The sequence below is a fragment of the Erythrolamprus reginae genome, assembly GCF_031021105.1.
Source record: "Erythrolamprus reginae isolate rEryReg1 chromosome 13 unlocalized genomic scaffold, rEryReg1.hap1 SUPER_13_unloc_6, whole genome shotgun sequence".
Taxonomy (NCBI): domain Eukaryota; kingdom Metazoa; phylum Chordata; class Lepidosauria; order Squamata; family Dipsadidae; genus Erythrolamprus; species Erythrolamprus reginae.
In genome coordinates, this window is record NW_027248450.1 from 228,590 (window position 1) to 256,281 (window position 27,692).

At 45.1% G+C, this 27,692-nt stretch overlaps 1 protein-coding gene and 1 long non-coding RNA gene across 2 annotated transcripts in view; both read left to right on the top strand.

Annotated features, from left to right (window-relative positions):
- The window catches only part of LOC139155194 (uncharacterized), a 54,277-nt gene extending 32,336 nt beyond the window's left edge, over nucleotides 1-21,941 (top strand). The window contains exon 3 of the long non-coding RNA XR_011557044.1: nucleotides 21,081-21,941. This is a non-coding gene — a long non-coding RNA (uncharacterized lncRNA). The remainder of the gene's footprint in view (nucleotides 1-21,080) is intronic.
- Nucleotides 1,653-13,268, top strand: LOC139155193 (vomeronasal type-2 receptor 26-like). Its single transcript, XM_070730281.1, has 2 exons — nucleotides 1,653-2,444; nucleotides 11,823-13,268. The coding sequence occupies exons 1-2, from the start codon at nucleotides 2,258-2,260 to the stop codon at nucleotides 12,731-12,733; spliced, it is 1,098 nt and encodes a 365-aa protein (XP_070586382.1). The 5' UTR covers nucleotides 1,653-2,257; the 3' UTR covers nucleotides 12,734-13,268.
- Nucleotides 21,942-27,692: the final 5,751 nt, after the last annotated feature.

The following is a 27,692-nucleotide window of genomic DNA, read 5'->3' on the forward strand; positions in this document are numbered from 1 at the left end:
GAGTTTTTGCCTCTCTTGACACTTTCTTTTGTCATCAGTGTTCCACCCATTGTAAAAATTCCAAAGATTACCATGAGGAGCAGGTCATAAAGGGGCCCCAGACAGTAACCAGTAACTTCGCATCTGTCCTTTGCTAAGAGAATGCTACCTAGCGCTCTCTCCCACCCCTCTTTTGAGAGGACTGCTCAGATTGGGTTCCCAAATTAGCTTTTAAAGGATTAGCTTGTTGTGAGGCAAGGAGTTCCACCAGCCAATTTAGCAGCCCAAGAATTTGACCAGAAGACCAATTCTTCTGCTTGCGAAGAGGGTTGGACTAGATGGTCTCTGAGGTCTCCTCCCTCTCTATCATTCTGTTTCATTCTCCTGCTTGAGCTGGGGGTCAGACTAGATGGCCACTGAGGTCCCTTCCCTCTCTATCATTCTGTAAATCTCCTGAATGAGAAGTGGGGTCAGACTAGATACCCACTGAGGTCCCCTCCATTCTCCTACTTGAGCTGGGGGTTAGACTAGATGGCTTCTGAGTTCCCCTCCATCTCTGTCATTCTATTTCATTCTCCTGCTTGAGTTGGGGGTCAGACTAGATGGCCTCTGTGGTCCCCCCCATTCTCCTGCTTGAGCTGGGGGTCAGACTAGATGGCCATTGAGGTCCCTTCCCTCTCTATCATTCTGTAAGTCTCCTGAATGAGAAGGGGGTCAGACTAGACGGTCACTGAGGTCCCTTCCCTCTCTATCATTCAACTGGTGTGTGTTTGTATGAAAGAACAAACTGTCCCATTCTTTCCTTCCAAAAGTAGCATTTTGCAAGAACCGTTCTGATTGGATGGTGGTGAAGTGTCCCATGTGGCCAAAAGGCTGTGGCTGAATGTGGATTTGTGTGACCAAAGGGCTGGGGCCAATTGTTAGGGGCCTTTGGGCGAGGGAGAGAAGGCAGCGGCCGATCAGCTGCGGCGGAAGAAAGAGCTTCGTCCAACTGACGGAGGCTAAAGGTCCTAAACCCTCAGAGAGAAATATCTAGCAGAACCAACCCCATCATGGCCTCTGAGGTCTTGGGGTGAGTAAAAGGACTCCAGCTGCTGCCCTCACAGTTGTATTGGGAATTTATACAATTTCTGCTATGTCTAAATTCAGAAAATATGGATATCGGCATAAATTTTAATCTACGAAAACTGACAGTTTCCGAAAAGAGAAAAAAGTTCAATTAAAGAGAAATCTTGGATTATACAACTGACAAATCGTATTAGGAACTGAGGTCTCCCTGTTTCTTGTATAACTGGAGAAGAAGCTAAAAAAAGTCCTCCAGAAAAAAATCTGGGATACAGAAACAGAAAAAGATGCACCAATCCTCAAAAATTATAATAGTCCCTTTATTGGAATATAATACTTCAGTTGGCATTTCAATATGTCAATCTAATTGTGGTAAATTGTAAAGGTGGTACAGTAATATTATTCACAACGTTTATAGTTTTTGAAATTTATTCTTTTTCATTTTTATTATTCAATCTTGCTAATATTCTGTCTTTAATATTTCAAACAATGTCTAACTACAAATTGTTCCAATACATTCATGAGGAGCAGGTTGGGTTTATTAAAATGTAATATTTTGGATTTGATCTGACCCCAAATATGACACAGCATTTTCATTGCTTTTTCAGATCAGACATGGAATTGCTTCAGAGGCTCTGAGTGATAAAAGCAAATTCCCATTTTTCCACCAGATGTTTCAAAAAGAAGGGTTCCACTACCCAGCCATTGTGCAACTGCTCCTCCATTTCAGATGGACCCTGATTGGCCTCTTTGCTTCAGACACAGAGAAGGGAGAGAATTTCATGAGGACTCTCCCTCCTGTGCTTGTCAGGAATGGAATTTGTGTGGTTCTATCACAACAATTCTCAACAACAGGATATACAGCCTATCTCAGGGATGCCCTCTCTAAGTGGAGACAAGTCAATGTCTTTGTTCACTTCATGGAATTTGATTCCCTTTGGGACAGAATTCTTCCTTTCCATTTCACATTTCTGCGCTTGCCGGGACTCATTGAAGGGAAAGTCTGGATCCTCACATCTTTTATAGAGTATGAAATGAACAAGCCCAGACTTCTCAAAAACATCCACAGTATTTTGCTCTTTGGTTATCTTCCCAAAGGAAGGCCAATGGATGAAGCCTTTGAACCCCATTTCTTTGTGGAAGAAAACTTTCAAGATCTTTATTTTCTCTGTTCTCTTTCAAAGAACATCTTTTCTGCCAAAGGCCGCAGAAGATGCACCCAGAAAGCCCCACTGGAGACCCAGGGGAAATGGAACAGAAGAGGGATCGGAAATCCCTATTACGTTTACAGCCTCATGAAGACTCTGGCCCATGTCTTGAATGCCGCCTATTCCCCCAGATCGAGGAGAAGGAAGGAGGGAGAAAAGAGGTCGGGGTCTCCAAGGCTGCAGCCGTGGCAGGTAGGGGGTCCCGATAGGGATCAATGAATCTCAGATCCTTTGGAGGAGGAATCCTGAGGAGAAGGAGGGGAACCACCTCAACAGATCTGCCCCATTGAATTACTCAGGGGATAATGGTTCCAAAGCAGTGTGTGTGCGTGTGTGTTTGTGTGTGTGTGTGTCTGTGTGTGTTTCACAAGTATTTTACTACCACTCTGTGGGTGTGGCTTATTATGTGACTATGGCTTGATGGTCATGTGATTGGGTGGGAGGGGCTTATTAGCCATGTGACCAGGTGGGGGACAGTTTCATGGTCATGTGATTTAGCAGGTGATGCTTGGTGGTCATGTCATGGAACAATTAAAAATAATAGGATTTTTCTCATTCTGTTTCTCTTTTTCTTTCTTTCTCCTTCCTTTCTCTCTCTTTCTCTTTCTTTCCCTCCCTCCCACCCATCCAACTTCCTCCATCCATCCTTCCTTCCCCCCTCCCTCCCTCTTGCTTCCCTCCTTCCCTCCTTGCCTCCTTCCTTCCTTTCTTTCTCTCTTTCTCTTTCCTTCTTTCTCACTTTTCCTCCCTCCCAACCACCCATCCAACTTCCTCCTTCCTTCCTCTCTTCTTCCTTCCTTTCTTTCTTTCCCTCACTCCCGACTACCCATCCAACTTTCCTCTTCCTTCCTTCCTTCCTTCCTCCCTCCCTCCCTCCCTCCATTCATTCCTCCCACCTTTCTTTCTCTTTCTCTCTCTTACTTTCCCTCACTCCCATCCAACTTCTTCCCTCCTTTCTCCCATCTTTCCTTCGTTCGTCCAACTCTCCATCACTTCTCTCTCATTCATTCCTTTTCTTTCTTTCTTTCTTTTTTTTCTCCCTCCCTCCCTTCCTTTTTTCTCTTTCTCTCCCTTTCTTTCTTTCCCTACCTCACTCCCACCCACCCAAACTTCCTCCTCAGTACTCCCTCCCTCCACTACCTCCCTCCTCCTCCCTCCCCTATCTTTCTTTCTTTCCTTCCTTCTTTCTCTTTCTCTCTTTTCTTTTTTGTTTCTTTCTTTCTCTTCCCCTCTCTCTTTCTTTCTCTCCATTCCTTCCACCCACCCACTCAACTTCTCCTTCTTTCCTTCCTCCTTCCCTTCCTCCCTGCCTACTTCCCCCTCCCTCATTCCCTCTCTCTTTGTTCCTTCCTTCCTTTTTCTTTCTCTCCCCCCCTTTCTTTTTTTCCCTTCCTCACTGCCACCCACCCAAACTTCCTCCTCACTCCTTCTGCCCTCAACTCCCTTACTCTCCCTCCCCTTTTCTTTCTTTCTTTCTTTCATTCTTTCTTTCCCTTTCTTTCTTTTCTCTCCCTTTTCTTTCTTTCCCTCCTTCTTTCCCACCCACCCACCCACACAAACTTCCTCCTCAGTCCTTCCTTCCTTCCTTCTTCTTTCTCCTCTTTCTTTCTTTCTTTCTTTTCTTCACTCCTGACTACCCACCCAACTTTCCTCTTCCCTCCTTCCTTCCCTTCTTCCTTCCCTCCCTCCCTCCTTCCTTCATTCATTCATTCCTCCCTCCTTTCTTTCTTTCTCTTTCTATTTCTCTCTCTTACTTTCCCTCCCTCCCATCCAACTTCTTCCCTCCTTTCTCCCTTCCTTCCTTCATTCATCCAACCCTCCCTCACTTCTCTTTCTTTCATTTATTCCCTTTCTTTCTTTCATTCATTCATTCTTTCTCTCTTTCTCCCTCCTTCCCTCCTTTCTTTCTTTTTTCTCTTTCCCTCCCCCTTTCTTTCTTTTCCTCCCACCCATCCAAACTTCCTCCTCGGTCCTTCCTCCCTCCCGTCCCTTCCTCCCCTCCCTCCCTCCCTCCCCTTTCTTTCTTTCTTTCTTTCTTTCTTTTCTCTTTCTCTCCCCCTCTGTTTCTTTCTCTCCATTCCTTCCACCCACCCACTCAACGTCTCCTTCCTTCCCTCCTCCTCCCTGCCCCTCTCTTTCTCACCCTCTGTTCCTTTCTTTCTCTTCCTCTCACCCTCTTTCTTTCTTTCTTTCTTTCTTTCTTTTCTCTTTCTCTCCCCTTCTGTTTCTTTCTCCCCATTCCTTCCACCCACCCACTCAACGTCTCCTTCCTTCCCCCTCCCTCCCTCCACCTCTCTTTCTCACCCTCTGTTCTTCCTTTCTCTTCCTCTCCCCATCTTTCTTTTTTCCCTCCCTGTCACCCACCAAAACTTCCTCCTCTGTCCTTCCGCCGTCCACTCCCTCCCTCCCCCTCCCCCTTTCTTTCTTTCTTTCTTTCTTTTCTCTCCCCCTCTTTCTTTCCCTCCTGCACATGCTCATAAAAAGAAAAAAACCTCTTCAGTTCTTCCTCCCACTCGCTCTCCTCTCTTTTTTCTTTCTTTTCCTCCCTCCCTCCCTCTTTCTTTCTTTCTTCTCTTTCTCTCCCCCTCTCTTTCTCTCCATTCCTTCCACCCACCTACTCAACTTCTCCTTCTTTCCTTCCTCTTTCCCTCCCTCCCTGCCTCCTTCCCCCTCCCTCATTCCCTCTCTCTTTGTTCCTTCCTTCCTTTCTCTTCCTCTCCCCCCCTTTCTTTTTTCCCTCCCTGCCACCCACCAAAACTTCCTCCTCTGTCCTTCCGCCCTCCACTCCCTCCCTCCCCCTCCCCCTTTCTTTCTTTCTTTCTTTCTTTTATTCATTCTTTCTTTTCTCTCCCCCTCTTTCTTTCCCTCCCGCACATGCTCATAAAAAGAAAAAAACCTCCTCAGTTCTTCCTCCCTCTCGCTCAACTCTTTTTTCTTTCTTTTCCTCCCTCCCACTCAATCTTCCTGCTCACTCTTTTCTTCCTTGCTTCCTCCCTCCCTCCCTCATTCTTTCTTTCTTTCTTCTTTCTCTCCATTCCTTCCATCCACCCATTCAACTTCTCCTTCCTTCCTTCCTCCTTCCCTCCCTCCCTGCCTCCTTCCCCCTCCTTCCCCCCTCTCTTTCTCTCCCTCCGTTCCTTCCTTCCTTTCTTTCTTTCCCCCTCTTTCTTTTTTCTCTCCCTCACTGCCACCCATCCAAACTTCCTTCTCAGAGCTTCCGCCCTCCACTCCTTCCCTCCCTCGTCCCGCTCATCGCCCGTATCCAGCAGATAGGCTTTGAGTTTTTGGCTGGGGGGGGACAAGTAGGACCTTCCTAACTCCCCCCAGCCAAAATCACAAAGCCAGGCAGCCCCCAGCCGCCAAAGGAGCCTCCTGATTCTCCCCTTTGAATCCCGCCGGCCAAGAGCACTCGGGCAGCAGCTTCTGCCAGACACGGGGAATGAGCGGGACAAGCGGCGTCGAAGCCAGTGGCTGTGGCAGCTGCTGCAAGAGGCTTCCGCACCGCTTGTCCCGCTCATCGCCCGTATCCAGCAGATAGGCTTTGAGTTTTTGGCTGGGGGGGGAGAAGTAGGACCTTCCTAACTCCCCCCCAGCAAAAATCACAAAGTCAGGCAGACCCCAGCCGCCAAAGGAGCCTCCTGATTCTCCCCGCCCTGCCCGACGCCCCACCCTGTCCTGCATAATGTCCTCTGCCTGGAGGGCAGCGGCGCCGCGGACCGGCTGGAAAACCCCAACGGCCCGGTCCCGGTCCACGGACCGGCGGTTGGGGACCTCTGATCTAGCCCAACCCCTCCTCTCTGCAGCAATCCCAGTTAAAGCTTCTCTGACTGATGGCGGCTCCATCTTTGAATCCAGAGAATCCAGGAAGAGGAGACTGAACGTCTCTGCTTTCCTGGCTCAGCTCTAAAAGAGCTCATCCTTTTGTGATATTTTTCTCTCGCGTTCATCTAAAGTCTCCTCTCCTGTAACTGAGTTCATTTTTCCCTGTGTGACACCCTGGAGTAACAGTGAGCAGATCTTAGGCTGGTGTGTGACGTGTGTCAGTGATCGGAAGAGGGCTGCATCCTCCCCTCCTCAATCTTCTCTTTCCTCAAGGATACGATTGGCTCCTTTGATCTCTTCCTTGCCTTACCATATTTTTCGGAGTATAAGGTGCACTCTCCCCCACCCGGGGCGGATTCCCATTCTGCACACACACAAGCAAAATCTCGCTGGGACACACACGCACAGCTCAACTTATGCTACCAATGCGCCACCCTTTTCCATACTGGTAGCAACCCAATATTGCTCCACTCCAAAAAGAGGGTGAAAATTTGGGTCCATCTCACCAAATGTGGACCCACCCACCCATCGGTCCCCAACCTTTGGCCTCTGCCTCCCAGCAATTTGCCTCTTTGCAGCAAACGGTAAACAGCCTGTTTCAATTTCAGCACAGGTTGATTAACACCAGCATCCACACAACCATCAGCTGTTTCAGGCTTAGAGATTCACATTGCTGCCTCCGTGTGCCCCATTTTCCACCCCTTCTGATCCCCACCACCCAGAAAATGGAGCGTGCAGAGGCGGCAATAGCCTATGGCACTCCTTGCAGCCTGAAACAGCTGATGAGGCCGATCCAAGCAACTATTATCTGCTTGTGCTAATCAGTTTGTGCTGAAGCTGAACCGGGCTGCAAGGAGGCAAATTGTTGGGAGGCTGATTTTTTTCCCTTGTTTTCCTCCCCAAAAAAGGTAGGTGCATTTGATAATCCGGAGCGTCTTATACTCTGAATAATAATAATAATAACAACAACAACAACAACAACAAACAACAATGATGGTGACAACAACAACGATGATGATAATAATAATAATAATAATAATAATAATAATAATAATAATAATAATAATAATTTATTAGATTTGTATGCCGACCGTCTCCGCAGACTCGGAAATACTGTATTTGTCATTCCCTGAACTTGATGTAGATTCTTTGCAAATTCTCCTCCAAGCTTGGTGCCTGCAAGGGGACCTGGTCCTTGAGTTGATGTCTCCCCAAGCCAGAACGTCCACTTCCTGGGATTCTTATGGCTGCCTTTGCCTCCTTTCCAAGAACATCTCCCTGCTGATTCATATTCTGTTTCCAGTTAACTACGATTTTGAGGTCATTTTCACAAACATGCATATCAAGTTTGGTGTCCCTCATATTTCTTCCAGTCCATCATTAATGTTCTTATATGAGACTCTATTGTTACTCAAGTCCTATGTGCTAAAAAAAAAACCCTTGATGATTTTTCTACTGCTTTTATTCCTGCACTCTTCTCTCTGTGAAAATCATGCATATTTTTTCTGCAAACTTGATATTCCACTCATTAGATTTTCTCTTATTTAAAAAGGTAAAAAACAAGCTTCAAAAAATTGAACTATTACAAAGGCAAAAGGAAAGTAGATGAAACTTATTTCAAAAATTGTATATTTAAAAATAGACAAACCCACATACATATATTGTATATTGTCCCCCAGTTGAATACTATAACGGGGGTGATTCATACATAGGTGGGTGATTCACAGTCCTTCAGATGGCTGGGGGGTGGGACCAGGGGGTGGGACCAGGTGGGACCAGGTGGGTGGTCATGTGACTGGGTGGGCGTGGCCAATGTAACAGTCCAATTTTTTTCTCTTTCTCCTTCCTGAGCTGTACTTGTTCACCACGAGGAATCTATTTACTTAATAAGACACCCCCCCCAAAGGGAAAAAGAGCACAAACTTTCTTGCCACTTGCCTAACTTAGTTATTTGAGATTTTAAGCCAGAAGGAGAATTCACACTGATTTGCTTCTTGCCACCCTTGTGCATATGTATTCACACACATGAAAACTACGAATTTGTCCAGCAACCAATTGGGTGAATGTACTTTATATATGGCAAGAACCAAAGCAGTGGGTGAAGTCTCCTTTAGGCATTATGCTGCGGTTGCACTTGAATTAGTGTTAGCCAACTTCAGCTGGTTTTGAAAAAGCTAGGAGAGATGGAGATACGTCCCTCACCCACTCACCCACTTTGAAAGGGCTACTTTTCAAAGCAGCCCCTTCCCAACCCATCCACTGGCAGCAGCTGTGTCATCAGAAGGGCAGAGCTCAGCCAATGACAGAAACACCGCTGGAGTAGATGCTCCTGGGAAGATAAGGCCAATGGTGAGGGGCGGGGCAAGGGGCGGGGCTTCATTCCAACCTGATACTTTGCATTGGTGGGCCGTATCCACCCCACTGGATTTAGTTTGAGGATCCCTGTACTAGAATATAGAATAACAGAGTTGGAAGGGACCTCAGAGGTCTTCTAGTCCAACCCTCTGCCTAGGCAAGAAACCCTACACCACTTCAGATAAGTGGTTATCCAACATCTTTAGAACTTCCAGTGTGGTCCCTGTGCATAAGACACCAAGATTTCAAAGAGGTAAATGAGAAAAAAAAAAGGTTTTGCCCACCCTCAGCCTCCAGGATCACTTTACAGCCCTTCCAAACCCTCAACACACGTGTTTTGACATGGAGCTGGTCTTAGGAAGGCCAGAAATCCCTGTATTTTAGTGTATAAGATGCTCTAACGTTTCCACCTTCCTTTTCGGGAAGGAAAGGCATCTTATACTCCAAAAATACATTATTTTGGAAGTGTAATGATATCTGAGAATGAGTTTAGGGATGAGGAGAAGAGAGGCTGCCTAGGGAAGGATCAGATCAGAGGGGAGAATCCTGCAGCTGCATAATGGGAGAGAAATAAACTCAGAAAGGATCCTGGCTAACTCTTCAGGCTGAGAAAAGAGTTGGCGGGAGATTTGTTCTTTCAGATTTGCAACATTTGGTTAATGTTGCATTACAGTCAAGTAGAATTAGCACATCTGGAGATGTTTTCCATATGGATGACCAGGGAGAAGATTAGCCTGACACCTTTCTTCTTGATAAACCCATGTTCTCTGGGAATCTACGTGTGGTTTCTAAAGAGTTTATGAATCATCTTTTTCTCTCTCTCTGTTCATTTTATTTCTCATCTGCTCTAGAATGTTCCCTATAATTGACCAATTCTGTCAATTATATTTTCTCTATGTTTTGTCAGTATATGATTGACAAATTTTCCTAAACCTTTTCATTCACTTTTGAAGATAATTGGAGTAGTATTATTATATAACCATATTTGGAGATTAGACAATTATAGAAGAAAGAGAATGTGGGATAAGAAATAATGTTTTCTGTACTTCAAATTCCTGGATGTTCCCATTCTAGTTTCATCCCTTTCTGGAGAAGAATGAATATTGGAATATTACACACTTGAAACTGTACTTGGACCAAAACGGAGAGATAAAAGCAGATGTGAGCATTAACATCATCTTGGTTCACCCCCAGGGGGGTGTCGTGGAAGGGGGATTTGCATCTTTTGAAAGGCAGAGACTTTCTATCAACCAATATGCTCTTCCACGGCTAAAGTTGCTCAATAAGGTGGGAGAAATTTTGCTGTCTTTTCTCTGTTTCCCAAAGCCTGAGGTCCCATTTCATGTGGGGAAAGCCTAGAGTCTCCAGGGTGGTTGGCCTTCCATGCCAGTTGGTGTCATCTAATGGACGTTCTTCAGTAGACAGGACCTAAGTGGAGCAGCTCTGCCATGTTTTATGGAAATCTTTCAAGATCTTACTGGTCAGAGGTTTCTTTCTTCATTAGTTTTATTCTACATTAAATAACCTGAATGAAATAAAAGTTTCCTAAATCTTTTACAGTAAACTTTATTCTCAGTTTTAATATGAATATATCCTCCTACTTAAATCTTTTTTCTGCAATTACATCCCTCCAGCTTTTATTAAATAGAAAAGTACTTTATTGTAATGTTAAATTCCGAAAGCAAAAGGGAGGAATTAAATGAAGAATCTGCCCATTGTTATACCTCCTGCATCTGTTTAGAAGAAGTCAGAGATTTCATATTAACCTCAATGAAGACCAGAGGCTAATTGTCTCCTGCCATTTTTACTTACATTTTCTATAGATGGAGAGTCCTAACATATTTCCTAACACATTCTCTTTTTTCTGCTCAGTCTTTCCCTGAGTCCAAATGTGTGGAAAGTTGTCATCCTGGATTTGTCAAGAGGGCTCGAGAAGGAGAGCCAGTTTGCTGCTACAACTGCGTTCCTTGTCCGGAGGGGACCTTCTCCACTCAGGAAGGTGGGTGACACTGAGAAAAATGGGAGGCTTGGTGGAACTGGGTCCATCCAGAACATTTTCATGAAAGTGCAAGTTAAAAGGCAGATTGGAGCAAACCTGTTTTTTTTTTCTTTATTTTTAACCTGCACAATTTCTTATCTAAAAGGAAGTAAATCAAAAAGACTTTGAAGGAGGGCTGGGAAGAGACAGGAGGAGGCGGTGGAAGACTGGTCAATCTTTACTAACAGCAGAGGAAATATCTCTTCTGCTTTTTAGTTTGGAGAAGTGCTGCTAAGTTTACCATTCTAGGACCATCTGAGATCTTTGAAACTTGATGAATTCTTTCAGGTCCACCTTCTGAAAGACCTGGCAATTCACTATATATTGGCCTCCCCTTGAGGATCACTGAGAAGGTCCATCATGTGGTGTTGTGGATAGTTTTGGGGAGAAATCCTTACACAAATATTCCGCCCATCATATCGATCCATCGATCAATGAAAATAGAGCTGGAAGGGACCTTGGAGGTCTTCTAGTCCAGCCCCCTGCTCAAATAGGAGAACCTATACCAGTGATGGTGAACCGTTTTGACACCGAGTGCTCAAACCAGAACATGCAGATACACATGTTGGAGCATTGTAAACTCAAAGACTAGCTGACCAGAGTGAACATGCCTTTTTTGGCCATTTTTGGGGCCATTTTCTGGCTGTTTCTGGCTGTTTTTCAGGTCATTTTTGGTCCAAAAAACGGTGTGAAAACTGTCTTTCTTCTGGCTGTTTTATGGACCATTTTACAGGCTGTTTTCCAGCTGTTTCTCAGTGCTCCACTGCCTGCACTGGAAATCAGAAGATCAGATGGCAATGGCACAGATTCCCAGAGTGAGGGCTCTGCGTGCCACCTCGGCCACCCGTGCCGTAGTTTGCCATCATGGATCTATATCATTTCAGACAAGTGACTGTCCAATATCTTCTTTAAAACCTCCAATATTGAAGGACACAAAACCTCTGGAGGGCAGCTGTTCCACTGGTTAATTGTTCTCACTGTTAGGAAGTTTCTCCTTTATTGCATATTGCTTCCAGATGTTATAGGATACTCTAGGCATTCACCAAGTCCCTTTAACTTCCATGGGGCAGGATTCAGGATGTTTGGCTAAAAGATTATATGATTCATTATTAACCTCTAATAATGTAGGTTCCTATGAAGATTCTACACACTACACAGAAAATAATTAATATCGTATGAGTCTCCTCAACTTCATGTACCTAGCTACATTTTTAAAAATACCCATCTTAGCTCTTTTTAATGAAATAGTTCAGAAATAGTTCTTGGAAAATGTTCCTAGAATTAGATGTTGTGCAAAAAAATATTTATTGTAATGTAAAAAATCTATAAAAGAAATATTGCTTTTTATTTTTTAGATACTAAAATATGCACCAAGTGTCCAGATGATAAATATCCTAATGAGCACAGAGTCCAATGTATCCCCAAAGTTATAACCTTCCTGTCTTATGAAGACTTTCTGGGCATCATCCTGGTCTCTTTTGCCCTACTGTTGTTCTTAATCACAGACCTTGTTTTAATCATCTTCATTAAACATCGAGAAACCCCCATTGTCAAAGCCAACAACCGGGACCTCTCCTATATCCTCCTGGTCTCCCTCCTGCTTTGCTTCTTGTCGTCTTCTCTCTTCATTGGTCAACCAAGGAAAGCCACCTGCCTTCTCCGACAGACAGTTTTCAGCATCATTTTCTCAGTTGCTGTTTCTTCTCTCTTGGCCAAAACCATTATGGTGGTGCTGGCTTTTCTGGCCACAAAGCCAGGAAACCAAATGAAGAGATGGTTGGGGAAGAGCTTGGCCAACTCCATCATCCTTTCTTCTGCTGCTGTCCAAATTGTCATCTGCTCCATCTGGTTGGCAGTTTCTCCCCCCTTCCCTGAATCTGACCTCCACTCCCAGCATGGAGAGATCATCCTGCAATGCAATGAAGGGGCTGTTGTCATGTTCTACATCACCCTCAGCTACATGGGCTTCCTGGCTGCCATCTGCTTTACGGTGGCTTTCCTGGCCAGGAATCTGCCTGGGGCCTTCAACGAAGCCAAGCTGATCACCTTCAGCATGCTGGTCTTCTGCAGTGTCTGGGTGACTTTTGTGCCCACCTACCTGAGCACCAAAGGGAAATACATGGTGGCAGTTCAGGTCTTCTCCATCCTCGCCTCCAGTGCTGGTCTGCTAGGTTGCATCTTCATCCCCAAGTGCTACATTATCCTTCTGAGGCCAGACCTGAACACAAAGGAGCATCTCACAGCCAGAACAAATGTAAAAACATGACATATAACACCATTGTGACTGTGGAAAAATTGTTAATGTGACGTTCATTTGATTTCCATTTAGATAGTATGCAGAAGTCAAAGAAAACCCAATCTATATGTTTCAAAATGGGAAATTATTGAATGATGACTATTCTTGCAGCCCCATCCTCTTTCAATAAATCTTGCTAAAGAGGTCTTTGTAAAATTCAGAGGAATTAATCTGTTCAGCAACACCTACTGAATGTGAAAGTTTATAGAAAATAATGTGGGCACTTCTTCTTCTTGACAGCAGCTAAAAGTGTTTGTGAGAGAGAATGAGTAGGAAAAGATGTCAGGATGAAACTGTTGGAACCAAGTACCAGCCTGGTTGCCTGATCCTCTCCGTGCGAATGCCAGAATGATGTGAAATGCCAGGTTTGATAGGTTCTCAGCTTGGAAGGGAAATCTTCATCCTATATAATTCTGTCTTTCTTTGGGATTTCAGTTTGAGATTATTATTTTTTGTTTCTGTACTTTGCACCAAAATAAAAAAAAATAAAGTAAATTTAAAAAAATTGTAATGAAATTTCCACTGTGTTTTTTTTTTCCAAGCAGAAAAATAAAACCATAGTTTTCAGGCCTTTTAATTTTCCACTCTACGATTTCTGCCTAAAGCATTTTCTCTGCTCCTCTTCCAAGCTCTTCTTGTCTGTGAAGGGCTGGAGAAGATGTCCAGAGAAAAGGACCTGGAGACTCTTCGCAGGAGGAGTTGAAGGGATCCTGTCTAAAGGCAGGAGGAAGAGGATTAGACATCAAGTGGACTTTGGCTAAACTGGAAAACACACAAACCTTTAAATATGTACCACACTTTACATCCACAAAGTAACATCGACAAGTTGTACCTGCCAAGAAAAATAGGAGGCTGGGGTGACAATTTGCTTTGCGTTTCCCACACTCTCCTTCCTGGGTTGCCCCCAACCTCAGACTGGGTAGCTAGGTGAACAGGTGCCAATCAACAGTTGAGAAAAGTGGGGGGAGGAAAAGGCCCCCTGCAACTCCTGCCAGTGCTGGTCTCCCTGCCGCTTTCTGAGGAAGAGAACTGGAGGGGGAGATTTAAAAATATCGGAAAGCCAAGGGAGAGTCACAAGGTTATTATTGCCGCACGATGCCTTTTCATCTCAGCTGCGGGTGGAGTAAGGACTTCGCAAGGGGGAAAAGATTTTTTTATTTATTTATTTATTCATTCATTCATTCATTCATTCATTTGTCCAATACACAATACATATGGAAGAGGATAGACATGAAGTAATATATATAAAGATAATATGTAAAAATAGAGAAGATATATGAAAGGAAGAAAATATATATGATATATGAGAGAAAGGAAAGACAATTGGACAGGGGACGAAAGGCACACTAGTGCACTTATGTACACCCCTTACTGACCTCTTAGGAATCTGAAGAGGTCAATCGTGGATAGTCTAAGGGAGAAATGTTGGGGGTTAGGGGTTGACACTATTGAGTCCAGTAATGATTTCCACGCTTTGATAACTCGGTTATTAAAGTCATATTTTTTACAGTCAAGTTTGGAGCGGTTAATATTATGTTTGAATCTCTTGCGTGCTCTTGTGTTGTTGCGGTTGAAGCTGAAGTAGTCATTGACCGGTAGGATGTTGCAGCATATGATCTTGTGGGCAATACTTAGATTGTGTTTTAGGCGCTGTAGTTCTAAGCTTTCTAGACCCAGGATTGTTAGTCTATTTTTGTAGGGTATGGCAGCCCAGACCTCTTTGGCACGGCTCTCCTTTTTCCCCCTGCTGCTGCTGCTGCTGCGTGCACCTCACTTTTTTCCTCTTTCCTCCTTCCTGGCCTCAGACTGATTAGCCTCCAAAGGAAACTGAGCATGCCTGTCTGCCTTTTGCCTGTTCTGCTTTTCTGGCTCTCCAGCCTGATGGAAAGGCTCCGAGGGGGGAGGGGCAATGGCTTCCCAGCTTCATTGACCCCTGTCCTTGCAGCAGGGATGGCTGGGTTGGGCTGCTGCCCAGATGTGGGGAATGCAGTAGGGTAGCAAAAATAGAGCTCCACCCCAGAGCACCTAATTTGCACTGAAAGTTGAAATAAAATGCAGGGCATCCTGCACAAGCCACACCCACAGTGTGGTAGTAAAACTTTTGGTAGCCCTTCACTGGCTGGGAGGAACCGCTATACAGCATCCCAAGGAAGGGGGTCCCTGCAGATGGGAGGCTATGGGGTGGGGAGCAGGGTCCCTGTGAGCCCCAGGAAAGGCCTTTACAGGGTCTTTCCCCATGTCCACTCAACGAAGCAGTGGAAGTGATGTGCCGGTGCCTGGAGGCTGTTGGGGCCTGGATGGGTGTCAACAAACTCAAACTCTACACAGACAAGACGGAGTGGCTGTGGGTCCTGCCTCCCAAAGACAATTCCATATGTCCGTCCATTACCCTGGGGGGAGAATCACTGACCCCCTCAGAGAGGGTTCGCAACTTGGGCGTCCTCCTCGATCCACAGCTCCCTTTAGAGAAACATCTTTCAGCTGTGGCGAGGGGGGCGTTTGCCCAGGTTTGCCTAGTGCACCAGTTGCGACCCTATTTGGACCGGGAGTCACTACTCACATGCCCTTATCACCTCGAGGCTTGACTACTGTAATGCTCTCTACATGGGGCTACCTTTGAAAAGTGTTCGGAAACTTCAGATCGTGCAGAATGCAGCTGCGAGAGCAATCGTGGGCTTTCCTAAATATGCCCATGTTACTCCAACACTCCGCAGTCTGCATTGGTTGCCGATCAGTTTCCGGTCACAATTCAAAGTGTTGGTTATGACCTATAAAGCCCTTCATGGCACCGGACCAGATTACCTCAGGGACCGCCTTTTGCTGCACGAATCCCAGCGACCAGTTAGGTCCCACAGAGTGGGTCTTCTCCGGGTCCCGTCAACCAAACAATGTCGCTTGGCGGGACCCAGAGGAAGAGCCTTCTCTGTAGCGGCCCCGACCCTCTAGAACCAACTCCCCCAAGAGATTAGAATTGCCCCCACCCTCCCTGCCTTTCGTAAACTGCTTAAAACCCACCTCTGCCACCAGGCATGGGGGAACTGAGATACACTCTCCCCCTAGGCCTTTACAATTTTATGCATGGTATGTTTGTACGTATGATTGGTTTTTTATATAATGGGTTTTTAACTGTTTTTTAATATTGGATTTTGTTATTTACTGTTTACTGCTGTTGTTAGCCGCCCTGAGTTTGCGGAGAGGGGCGGCATACAAATCCAAATAATAGATAGATAGATAGATAGATAGATAGATAGATAGATAGATAGATAGATAGATAGGACAAGCAAAATCCTTTACCCCAAACAATCCAGGCTGTCCCTGCAAAATCTCAGAGTAAAAGAATCTCGTGGAACCAGCCAGGGATCCCACCTGAGAGGGAGGAGGAGGGGCCAAGGTTCTCCTCCTCCCCACTGAAGATCAGGGCTGCCATCCAATGGCCTTCAGGGTGGTGGAGGGGAGAGAAAAGCTGGCTCCAACTCCAGCCTCCCAGAAATCTCCTGGACCACAAAACCCATCCCTCCCTCTTCAGACCAGCCTCCCCCCTCCATGGAATAATCCACGGCTCCTTTCCCACAGGGGCGAGGAGGGGCAGTCAGGCACTTTTAGCAGCACCTTCGGGACTCCACAGCCAAGAGTCTCTGCCAAAGGGGGGGACGACCCAGAAAGCCCCCTTGGTGATTCCCCTGCAGCCCCCAGCTCCCGGCAAAGAGCCCCCAGCAGTACCTGCATGGCAAGTGTGTCCAGCACTTCAGCACAAGGAAAATGATTGCCTGTGCCCCGCCCCCACCACTCCGTGTATTCACTCCCAGCCCTCCAAGACTGACAGAAGCCTCCGAGCCTCACGCGCACAACGGCAGCTTCAGAGGCCCAACCGAACAGGCATGAGAAAACGTTCCCTACAGTAGCTCCTGGATGGGGGGGGAGAAAAACTCCTTTCCGCTCTAGGAATCCACACCTCTCTGGCCTTAATCCTTGCGCTACGCTTCCATATGGCGAGGATGATGCGGACTCTGTCCATGAACTGCCCGGTGTCAATGGCCGTCGGGCCTTTCTCGTGAGCCGAAATGAGCCTCTTGGTGACCCATCATCCACGCCCTTCACCCGTCAGACCTCAGCCCCGCTTGGAATTGCGGCGCCAAAGAGGCAAAGGCGCGTCTCTCTTGTCTTCGGCTCGCAATGGGGTCTGCCATGGCCGTTACCGACCACCAGGGGGCTCCCTCTGCAGGCGGCGCTGCCCTGGCAGCTTGTTAGCCTCAAAGCAGAGGTGAGCATGCGCGTACTCCTTTTGCCCGTCTCTGCTTCTCTTGCTCCCCAGCCTGATGAAAAGGCACGGAGGGGGGAGGAGAGGAAAGGCTTCCCCGGCGTCCGCCCCTCCCCCACTCTTTCAGCCTAGACAGCGCCCCCTTAGCCAAGAGGCTGAGGGGGGTCTGGAAGGGAGGGGGGCCTTGAGGAGCATCTCCGGGAAGAGGGTCCCATCAGATTGTAGGCAGCCTTGGGAGGGAGGGGGGCTTCCTATCTCCCCCGAGCTACAATTGCAGCCAGCGCGGGAATTTCTTTCCTTTGGGGCTTCTTTCCCACTTGGTGCCAGGAACGTTTGGAGGCTCTTCAGGAGCCCCAGGAAGGAACCCCGCCTCTATAAGGGGTCTCCCCAGCGTCGCCAAGCAAAGGGTGGGTGGCCCCTGTCTCCCCTCCCCCCAATCCAGGATTTCCCTTCAGGAAAGAAGCTGCTGGCGGCATTGCTGGGGGTTCCCTGCAGGGGGCTGGTAGGGGGGGCATTTGGGGACCCCTCCTGGGAGGGAGAGAGATACAACCCCCCCTCCTGGCTTTGTGCGTGCGTGCGTGTGTTTGTCTATCTTGGATTCCCCTGTTGGAGGAAGGCGTGGGTGGGATATTGTTGCTGCGGTGTTGTGGTTGCGCGTTTTATGTGGGTGAAGGAGAGCAGGGGAGGGGGAGGAAGAACAGGAGGAGGAAGAAGAGAAGGAAGAGGAAGAGGAGGAGAAGGAGGAAGAATAAGAATAGAAGGAGGAGGAGGAGGTGGAGGAAGAGGAACAGGAGGAGGAGGGCTGGGGGCCTAGAGCCCAGGAGGGAACCAAAGGGAACGTGAGAGCAGCAGGGAGGGGCGGGCAAAGCGCCCGAGAAAGGCGGCGGAGGAGCCGCAAGAGAAACCAGTTCAAGCGGCCAAAGATCCGCGGAGATTCTCCCGGCGCGGCTTCAAGGGCTCGGCCGGCAGCTTTGCCTGGAGCGTCTCAGGTGCTAAGCAGGGAGGCTGAGGGTCCCACCTGGATGGGCGACCAGAATGAAGGCTTTGGAAAAGCAAGGAAGTCTTTTCTTCCCTTCCACCCCCCCCATTTAACCGCCCCCTCTTGTCAAAATTTTCTTTCCTTTCCCTTTCTTTTCCCTTTCCTTTCCCTTTCTGTCCTTACTCTATTTTCTTCCCTTTCAATTTCCCTTTCTTTTCTTTTCCTCTTTATTCCACCCTTATTCTCTCCTCTATTTACCTCCTTTCTCGTTTCTTTGCAATTTTTATTTTCTACTTTATGCCATGATAATAAAAATAATAAAAAGGAGCCTTTTGTTTCAGGATGGATTATGTCAATTTCCCTGGGGGGAACGTGTGTGTGTGTGTGTGCGCGCGCGTGTGCAGCCAGATGCTTCCAGCCCCAGAGGAAGAATCCGCGGTTCTGCATGGGGCGGGGGGGGGAGGTGGTGTCGCGAGGAAGCGTTTATCTCAGCCGTTGGAGGTGGGAGGGGACAGAACGAAGGACAGCAGTCAGCAGCAATGGGAATTCTTCCTGCTTGAGCGTCACCGGTTTCTGGGCAGAGTCCTTTGTGACTTGAAGGAGGAGAGAGAAGCGGAGAGGGGGGCGGAGGGGGGATCTTGGCCTGAAGAACAGACTGGTGCTTCTTCTCTGGGCGGAACTCTCTCCTTCAGTGAAATCAAGGGAGAGTCTGCCCGGAGACCGATGATGCTGCAGAAGGGAGAATTCCCAAGGACGAATCCTAAGGACGGCGGAGTTTCTCCCCGCCCGGCATCTTCGGCTCTGTCTGGGACTGCCGTCGCTCGCACCCACCTCCCCTGTGAGGGGAGCGGGATCTTAGCTTCTTCTCTGGGCGGAACGCTCTCCTCCAGGGGGTGAAGAAAAGGGAGAGTCTGCCCGGAGACAGATGACGCTAAAGAAGAGAGAATTCCCATTGGTCCTCCTCCTTGCTGACTGCTGCCAATTCCTACTTTCGAGGAAGCCCCATTCTGGGCTCAGCAGCCTTTCCACGACCCCTTCGCTTGACGCAGAGAGGGAACCGGCGGGGAATCCCACTGCCTGAGCCCAAGGGATCCACGGAATCTTGAGACAGGTCGATTTCTCGGGGGAGGGGGGACCATCAGAAGGGGAGGGGCCAGGCAATTCAGCCAGTTAGATGAACACATCAACAGAGTTGGAAGGGACCTTTCAGGTCATCTAGTCCAACCCTCTGCCCAAGCAATCGAACTTACATCTGCCTCTGCCTAGGATCAAATTCCCAAACTCCTGACAAAGGGAAAACCGACTAAATCCCACCACTCCTCCCTTCTCTGCATTTTCTCTTCCCTCCCTCCTTTCCTTCCTAACTCCTCCTCTCTCTCTTTCTTCTTCTCTCTCCCTCCCCAATTCATTTAGCCCAAGAGCTTTCCAAGGCCTTTTACTCCCCGTTTTTTCTATTGATTCCACATACTTTAAAAAAAACATTTTTATTGAACAGTTTTAAAAACATATAAATACAAATATACATATGTACAAAACCAATTTTCAAAAGACACCATATGACATTACATAACACAAGAAGACCTAAACAGTAAAAAATAATACCGGCAATGCATACATTTTAATAGTAACATACTTCAAACAAAGCTTACAAGGTTTGCTAAGACTTTTATCTCATCAATAATATTTCAACACTCAAAGCTTTCCTGAGAACTTGGTACCTGGATCTTGTCCATCACCTTAATAGACAGCTATTCTTCAGCAGGAAGGCAGATGGTGGGGCTTCCATCAATTGCTATTATCCCTGCGTAACAAAGCAGCTCGGTCAGTGGATAAACATACCATCCCCAAAGCTATTGCTATATGCTAAATAACAATTAATATATGAATTAAAATACAGTGGGTTATCCCTAAGCTCTTGTGAAGTTGCTGGCATCATGCTTAAATATGTATGGAGAACAAAAAGCACCTGCCATTACTGCCTTTTACTTTGCAAGAGTATCAGGGGTTCAGTTTTGATTTATTCTGATGCCCTTCTTGGTGAAATCCATTTCAACAGCAGCAAGTCCCTCCCTTTTGAACTCCACATTATCCTTAAAGTGTGTAGACTTTTTAGTCTTTTGATATACAAGACAACTCAACTTGGACAAACTGAACTTGCAGAAGACCCTCACTCAGTCAAAGACCTTGGAGTACTCATTTCCAATGACCTAAGTGCCAGAGCCCACTGCAACAGCATTGCCAAAAAAGCACTAAGAGTCACAAACTTAATTCTATGCAGCTTCTTCTCTAGAAACACCAATCTACTAACCAGAACATACAAAACATTTGTCAGACCAATTCTTGAATACAACTCACCTATATGGAATCCACACTGCATAATTGACATTAATACAATTGAAGGAGTCCAGAAATACTTCACAAGAAGAGTCCTCCACTCCTCCTCATACAACAAATTACCTTACTCCTCCAGAATTCAATTACTATGTTTAGAAAATTTACAGCTACCTCTTATCCGAACTGATGAACAGTTGTTCATAAAATCATACATCACAACGTACTCCTTTAGCTACTACTTCACCTTTAACAACAACAACACAAGGACACGCAATGGATACAAACTAAATGTAAATCACTCCAGACTAGACTGCAGAAAATACGATTTCAGCAATACAATGGTCAAGGCCTGGAATTCACTACCGGACTCTGTTTCCTCCCCCAATCCCAATCTTACATTATCTACACTAGACCTCTCCCCTTTTCTAAGAGGTCTGTAAGGGGCGTGCATAAGTGTACATTTGTGCCTATCTTTCCTGTCCTAATGTCTTTTTATCTTTTCTATCTCTACTTTATACTTAAATTATGTTAAACATACTACAATACAATACTATATTTGTATGACAAATAAAATAAATAAATAAATAAACTTGTTAGAAGCTTCCTAAAATATGTGGTCATGTATGTTAGATGGCAGGTGACTCAGATGTGTTTTATTTTCCTTTCCTGTGGGATCTTTTGTGCTATGAAATGCACAGGAAAGAAGAGAAGGAAGCTTTACATTGTATTCCTTCTTTTGCTTACAGGAGAATACTGAGGGTATATTCAACAAGACTTGTGCTATCAGCTACAGCTCCTACCGAAATGTCTTCCCCATCTGGACCCTGGGGTGCTTTTCCTCCCTATATCCTGCCAGCCCCCTTTCAGGCAAATGCTCAACAAAGGCAAGAAATAGGAGGAAAATACTGGCTGCAGAAATGACCAACGGACATAGTTCAGGATTTGCTGCTCTGTCACTGTGGGGTTTGTAACCAGTCTTAAAGGAACACCCCACCTGCTTGTCTGAGGTTATTTTTGAGATAGGAACTTGAGGCCAATCAAAAGACTCTTTTCCAAGGAACCAGTGAAGAGAGAAATCAGTGAAACCCTGCTGCTGCTGCCCTGTTGCTTATTGCTCCTTGTAATGTACTTCTAAATTCAGCTACATTTAGAAGAAAAGAGCCCTAAACTGGCAAAGACAAACACATCTGAGGAAGAATGTCAATATGGAGTCTTGAAGGCTTGTGGAACTTTGCTCTTCTGACTACTTGAAGTTCCCTTCTCTTAAGTAGAAATAAGAGGAAAAATATTAGCCACTTTTATTCTGTCCAGTTAATTTTATGCCCTATTTGGACAAAACCCTAACCCTAAGATTCCCCCCCTTCTTTCTTCCTTTTAATATTTTTAAAGATATCACTACTTTCTTTTGCAATTTTCCTTTATCTCTATATTTCACCCCCGTCCACTAGTTCTCCTCTACCCCTTGAAGAATTTGTTTTATTAAGATCCTTATTAAATAGTTTTCAATTCCTTCTTTTCAAATGCTTGACTTTTATATGTATGATCCAAGTTTTCTGACTTTTCGTTTATCTCTTTCTGTCCTTCCTCTATCTCCCTTTCCCTTTTCCTCCCCTCCCCCTTTTTTCCTTTCCCTTTCTTTTTGTTTCCTTTCCATTTCTATCCTTTTTCTAGCTTCTTTTCTTTTGCCTTTCCCCCTCCCCCTTAATTTCTCCTTTCCTTACGCTTTCTTTCTCTTTCTCTTTCTTTTTTATTTCCTTTCCCTTTCTGTCCTTCTTCTTTCTTTCCCTTTCTTTTTTTGCATATCCTCTCTTTCTTCTATCTTCTTTCCTTTGCTTTCCTTTGCCCTCATTTTTCCTTTCCTTTCCTTGCCCTTCTTTTCCTTTCCCTTTCCTTTCCCTTTCTGTCCTTACTCTATCTTCTTTCCTTTCCCTTTCCCTCCCCCTTTCTTTCCCTTTCTTTTTCCTTTCCTTTCTCTTTCTTTTCTTTTCATCTTTATTCCACACTTTTCTCCCCCTTTTTCACCCTTTTCTCGTTTCTTTACTATTTTTTTCCCATTTTATTATTATTATTATTATTATTATTATTATTATTATTATTATTTATTCGATTTGTATGCCGCCCCTCTCCGAAGACTGATAATAAATATAATAAAAATAACATTTTGTTTTAGGATGGATTATGCAAATTTCACTGGAGGGGAATGTCTGTGTGTGTGCGCGCGTGCGCCCGTGCGCGCGCGTGTGTGCAGCCAGAGGCTTCCAGCCCCAGAGGAAGATTCCGCGGTTATGCATGGGGCGGGGGGCGGGGGGGGTTGCGAGGAAGCATTTATTTCTGCCGTTGGAGGTGGGAGGGGCCAGAACGAGGGCCAGCACCAATGGGAATTCTGCCTGCTTGAGCGTCAACGGCTTCTGGGCAGAGTCATTTGTGGCTTCACCTGAAGGAGGAGAGAGAGAAGCGGAGAAAGCGGTGGGGGGGAAGGAGCGGGGATCTCGGCTTCTTCTCTGGGCGGCACTCTCTCCTCCAGGGTGTAAAGTCAAGGAAGTGTCTGCCCGGAGACCGATGACGCTAAAGAAGAGAGAATTCCCATTGGTCCTCCTTGCAGACCGCTCTCAATTCCTAATTTCGAGGAAGCCCCTGTCTGGGCTCAGCAGCCTTTCAACGACCCCTTCGCTTGACGCAGAGAGGGAACCGGCGGGGAATCCCACTGCCTGAGCCTAACGGATCCACGGCATTTTGAAACAGGTCATATTCTCGGGGGGGGGGGGGGAGGGAGGGACCATCAGAAGGGGAGGGGGGAGGCATAGCAGGGCCAGGCAATTCAGCCGGTTCAGATGAACACATTAACAGAGTTGGAAGGGACCTTGCAGGTCATCTAGTCCAACCCTCCGCCCATGCAACGGAACTTACATCTGCCTTTACCTAGAATCAAATTCCCAACCTCCTGACAAAGGGAGAACCGACTAAATCCCACCACTCCTCCCTTCCCTGTATTTTCTCTTCCCTCCCTCCTTTCCTTCTTCCTCCTCCTCTCTCTCTCTTTCTTCTTCTCTCTCCCTCCCCATTTCATTTAGCCCAAGAGCTTCCAAGGCCTTTTACTCCCCGTTTTTTTAACTGATTCCACATATTTAAAAAAAAAAATAGAAAAAAACATTTTTATTGAACAGTTTTAAAAACATATACTGTAAATACAAATATACATATGTACAAAAGCAACTTTCAAAAGACACCACATGACGTTACATAACACAAGAAGACCTAAACAGTAAAAATTAATACTGGTAATGCATACATTTAGTAGTAACATAGTTCAACCAAAACTTACACGGTTTGCTAAGACTTTTATCTTATCAATAATATTTCTACACTCAAAGCTTTCCTGAGAACTTGGTACCTGGATCTTGTCCATCACCTTAATAGCAGGAAGGCAGATGGTGGGGCTTCCATAAATTGCTATTATACCTGCCTAACAAAGCAGCTCAGTCAGTGGATAACCACGCCATCCCCAAAGCTATTGCTATATGCTAAATAATAATTAATATATGAATTAAAATACAGTGGGTTATCCCTAAACTCTCATGAAGTTGCTGGCATCATGCTTAACTATTTTTGGAGAACAAAAAGCACCTGCCATTACTGCCTTTTACTTTGCAAGAGTATCAGGGGTTCAGTTTTGATTTATTCTGATACCCTTCTTCGTTAAATCCATTTCAACAACAGCAAGTCCCTCCCTTTTGAACTCCTACATTATCCTTAAAGTGTGCAGACTTTTTAGTCTTTTGATATAAAAGACAACTCAACTTGGACAAACTGAACTTGCAGAAGATCTTCACTCAGTCAAAGACCTTGGAGTACTCATTCCCAATGACCTAAGTGCCAGAGCCCACTGCAACAGCATTGCCAAAAAAGCACTAAGAGTCACAAACTTAATTCTATGCAGCTTCTTCTCTAGAAACACCAATCTACTGACCAGAGCATACAAAACATTTGTCAGACCAATTCTTGAATACAGCTCACCTGTATGGAATCCACACTGCATAATAGACATTAATACAATTGAAGGAGTCCAGAAATACTTCACAAGAAGAGTCCTCCACTCCTCCTCACACAACAAATTACCTTACTCCTCCAGATTTCAATTACTATGTTTAGAAAATTTACAGCTACGCCACCTCCGAACTGATTTAACTGTTGTTCATAAAATCATACATGACAATGTACTCCCTGTTAGCAACTACTTCACCTTTAACAACAACACAAGAGCACACAATAGATACAAACTACCGTAAATGTAAATCACTCCAAACTAGACTGCAGAAAATACAATTTCAGCAATAGAGTGGTCAACGCCTGGAATTCACTACCAGACTCTGTTTCTTCCCCCAATCCCAAAATCTTCAACCTTACATTATCTACAATAGACCTCTCCCCTTTCCTAAGAGGTTTGTAAGGAGTGTGCGTAAGTGTACCTTTGTGCCTACCTTTCCTGTCCTAATGTCTTTTTATCTTTTCTATCTCTACTTTATACTTATATTATGTTAAACATACTACAATACAATACTATATTTATATGACAAATAAAATAAATAAATAAATAAAATAAATAAACTTGTTAGAAGTTTTCTAAAACATGTGGTCACATATGTTAGATGGCAGGTGACTCAGATGTGTTTTATTTTCCTTTCCTGCGGGATCTTTTGTGCTATGAAATGCACAGGAAAGAAGAGAAGGAAGCTTTACATTGTATTTCTTCTTTTGCTTACAGGAGAATACAAAGTGTGTATTCAACAAGACTTGTGCTATCAGCTACAGCTCCTACCGAAATGTCTTCCCTATCTGGACCCTGGGGTGCTTTTCCTCCCTATATCCTGCCAGCCCCCTTTCAGGCAAATGCTTAACAAAGGCAAGAAATAGGAGGAAAATACTGGCTGCAGAAATGACCACCAGACATAGTTCAGGATTTGCTGCTCTGTCACTGTGGGGTTTGTAACCAATCTTAAAGGAACACCCTACCTGTTTGTCTGAGGTTCTTTTTGAGACAGGAACTTGAGGCCAATCAAAAGACTCTTTTCCAAGGAACCAGTGAAGAGAGAAATAAGTGAACCCCTGCTGCTGCTGCCCTGTTGGTTATTGCTCCTTATAAGGTATCTCTAAATTCAGCTACATTTAGAAGAAAAGAGCCCTAATCTGGCAAAGACAAACGCATCTGAGGAAGAATTCAAATATGGAGTCTTGAAGGTTTGTGGAACTTTGTTCTTCTGACTAGCTGAATTTCCCTTCTCTTAAGTAGAAATAAGACGAAAAATATTAGCCACTTTTATTCTGCCCAGTCATTTTTATGCCCTATTTGGACAAAACCCTAACCCTAAGATTTTTCCCTCTTCTTTCTTCCTTTTAATATTTTTAAAGATATCCCTATTTCCTTTTGTGATTTTCCTTTATCTTTCTATATTTCATCCCTTGTCCACTATTTCTCCCCTGTCCCTTGAATAATTTGTTTTATTAAGATCCTTATTAAATAGGTTTCAATTCCTCTGGAATTCTGCTTTTTAAATGCTTGACTTTTATATGTATGATCCAAGTTTTCTGACTTTTCATTCATCATAGGTTTGCTTTAATAAACAAATTTTAAAATATTTATAATCTTTTATGTCCTTAATTTTAGTTTTCAAGTTTTCCTCCATTCTCTCAGCTCATTATCAAAAAGATCATATTTGCACACAGCATGCAAAATATAGTGTATTAACACTTCGTTTGCATAAACAGGAATTATCCAAATAACATTAGCTTTCAGACTAATCCCTAGCCTGATCTACTGCAAATAGTTGTGTAAGCTAAAAACCAAAAATTCCTATTCTACAATAGGCTATTTTATATTAAGGAATATAAATAACATTATGGAAATATGACCCGGTTCATTCACAGTTTTTATAGGTAGTAATAAAAAGTATAGGTTTTGGAAAAATTAAAAGATGGCAGGTGAAAAGATTTTATTCTTCTTTTCTTAAATATGGATTTCTTTTCTTTCCCTTCATTTTTTAAAGTGAATGCTTATTTTTCCCGAATCAGATGGGGTTCTCCAATAGATCAACATGCTTGCATGCATACATACATACATACATACATACATACATACATACATACATACATACATATTGTATTTCCCTGAAAATAAAACCTTGTCTTATATTTTTTTTTAACCCTAAAATATGCACTTGGCCTTATTGCCATGCACTCAAAAGCCCAATTGGCCTTATTATCAGGATATGTCTTATTTTGGGGAAAACATTCTGAGAAAAGTCCATAAATATTGCACTTTCTTCTAATAGTAGAACTTGAACCATTGTATAATGGTTATAGTATCTTATTTATTCAGTTTGATTTGTGTAGCCATCCACACAAATCTCACTTTGGTTAACTAACATCCACTTAAAAAACAGATTAAAACCTATGAGCTGTAAAAATTGGGGCTTGTTTTAAAGGTGTATTTTTATGACTTAATTATCCTGCCTCCAAGCATTTGAGGGCACATTGAAAAGACTGTGCATTAATAAGCCATAATTACTGAAAAGCAGTTGTTTACGTTCTAAAATTTAAAATGAAAATAAAAAACCAAGCAAAACCGCCCACAGGTTTACTGCTGGCACAGTTGTATTTACATCTGGAAGAGTTTTGGGGGTGCTACCAAAATAGCTATCAAATAAACTAAACATGAGACTCAAATTATAGCCTTGATTATTTTTGATTACTTTTGAACACGTCACAAAAATTTACCTCACAAAGGAGTGAGGGAGAAGAGAGGGCGCCTTCCCACAAATCCCCCCTCCCTCCCCGGCGCTCCTGCGAGAGACCCCACCCCACCCCGCTGAAGGGAGTCCCCCCCTCCTCAGAGTTAAGCGGGACCCCTCTCTCAGGTTTGAGCGGAGATACCCCCCCCCCCAGGAGAGGGGAATGCAAAGCTTCCACGCCGGGCCTCCCCCCCGTCTCCTGAAGCAAGCGACGCTGCCTCTGAGCACGGGCAAAGCGTGCGCCGTTCCACCCCCACCCACCCACCCGCTCCCAACCGTCTGTGGGGCCAACTGACCTGGGAAGATGGCGGCTGATGGTAAACCGGAAGCCGGTGACGCCATGTTTGCCTCAGGGTCGCCCTTTCCAAACTCTCTTCCCGGCGCGCAGGCTAATGGGGCGGCCTGAGGAAATGCGTCTCTGAGGCGAGGGGGCCCTGCGAGGGGGACGTACAGGGATCATTCCTGCCTCATTTGTGGGTGGGGGTCTCCCTCCTTTTAGGGCTCCCTTCTTTGCAAGGGCTGCTTCCCGGCTGTGACCATCTGCCCCCCCCTCCCGTTCAAACAACCTGACAG

Excerpts from the sequence above, each read along its gene's own strand:
- LOC139155193 (XM_070730281.1), top strand. The coding sequence starts at position 2,258 with ATGCACCCAGAAAGCCCCACTGGAGACCCAGGGGAAATGGAACAGAAG. Across the intron at positions 2,445-11,822 it reads CAAGGCTGCAGCCGTGGCAG|ATACTAAAATATGCACCAAG; the intron begins GTAGGGGGTCCC and ends TTTATTTTTTAG.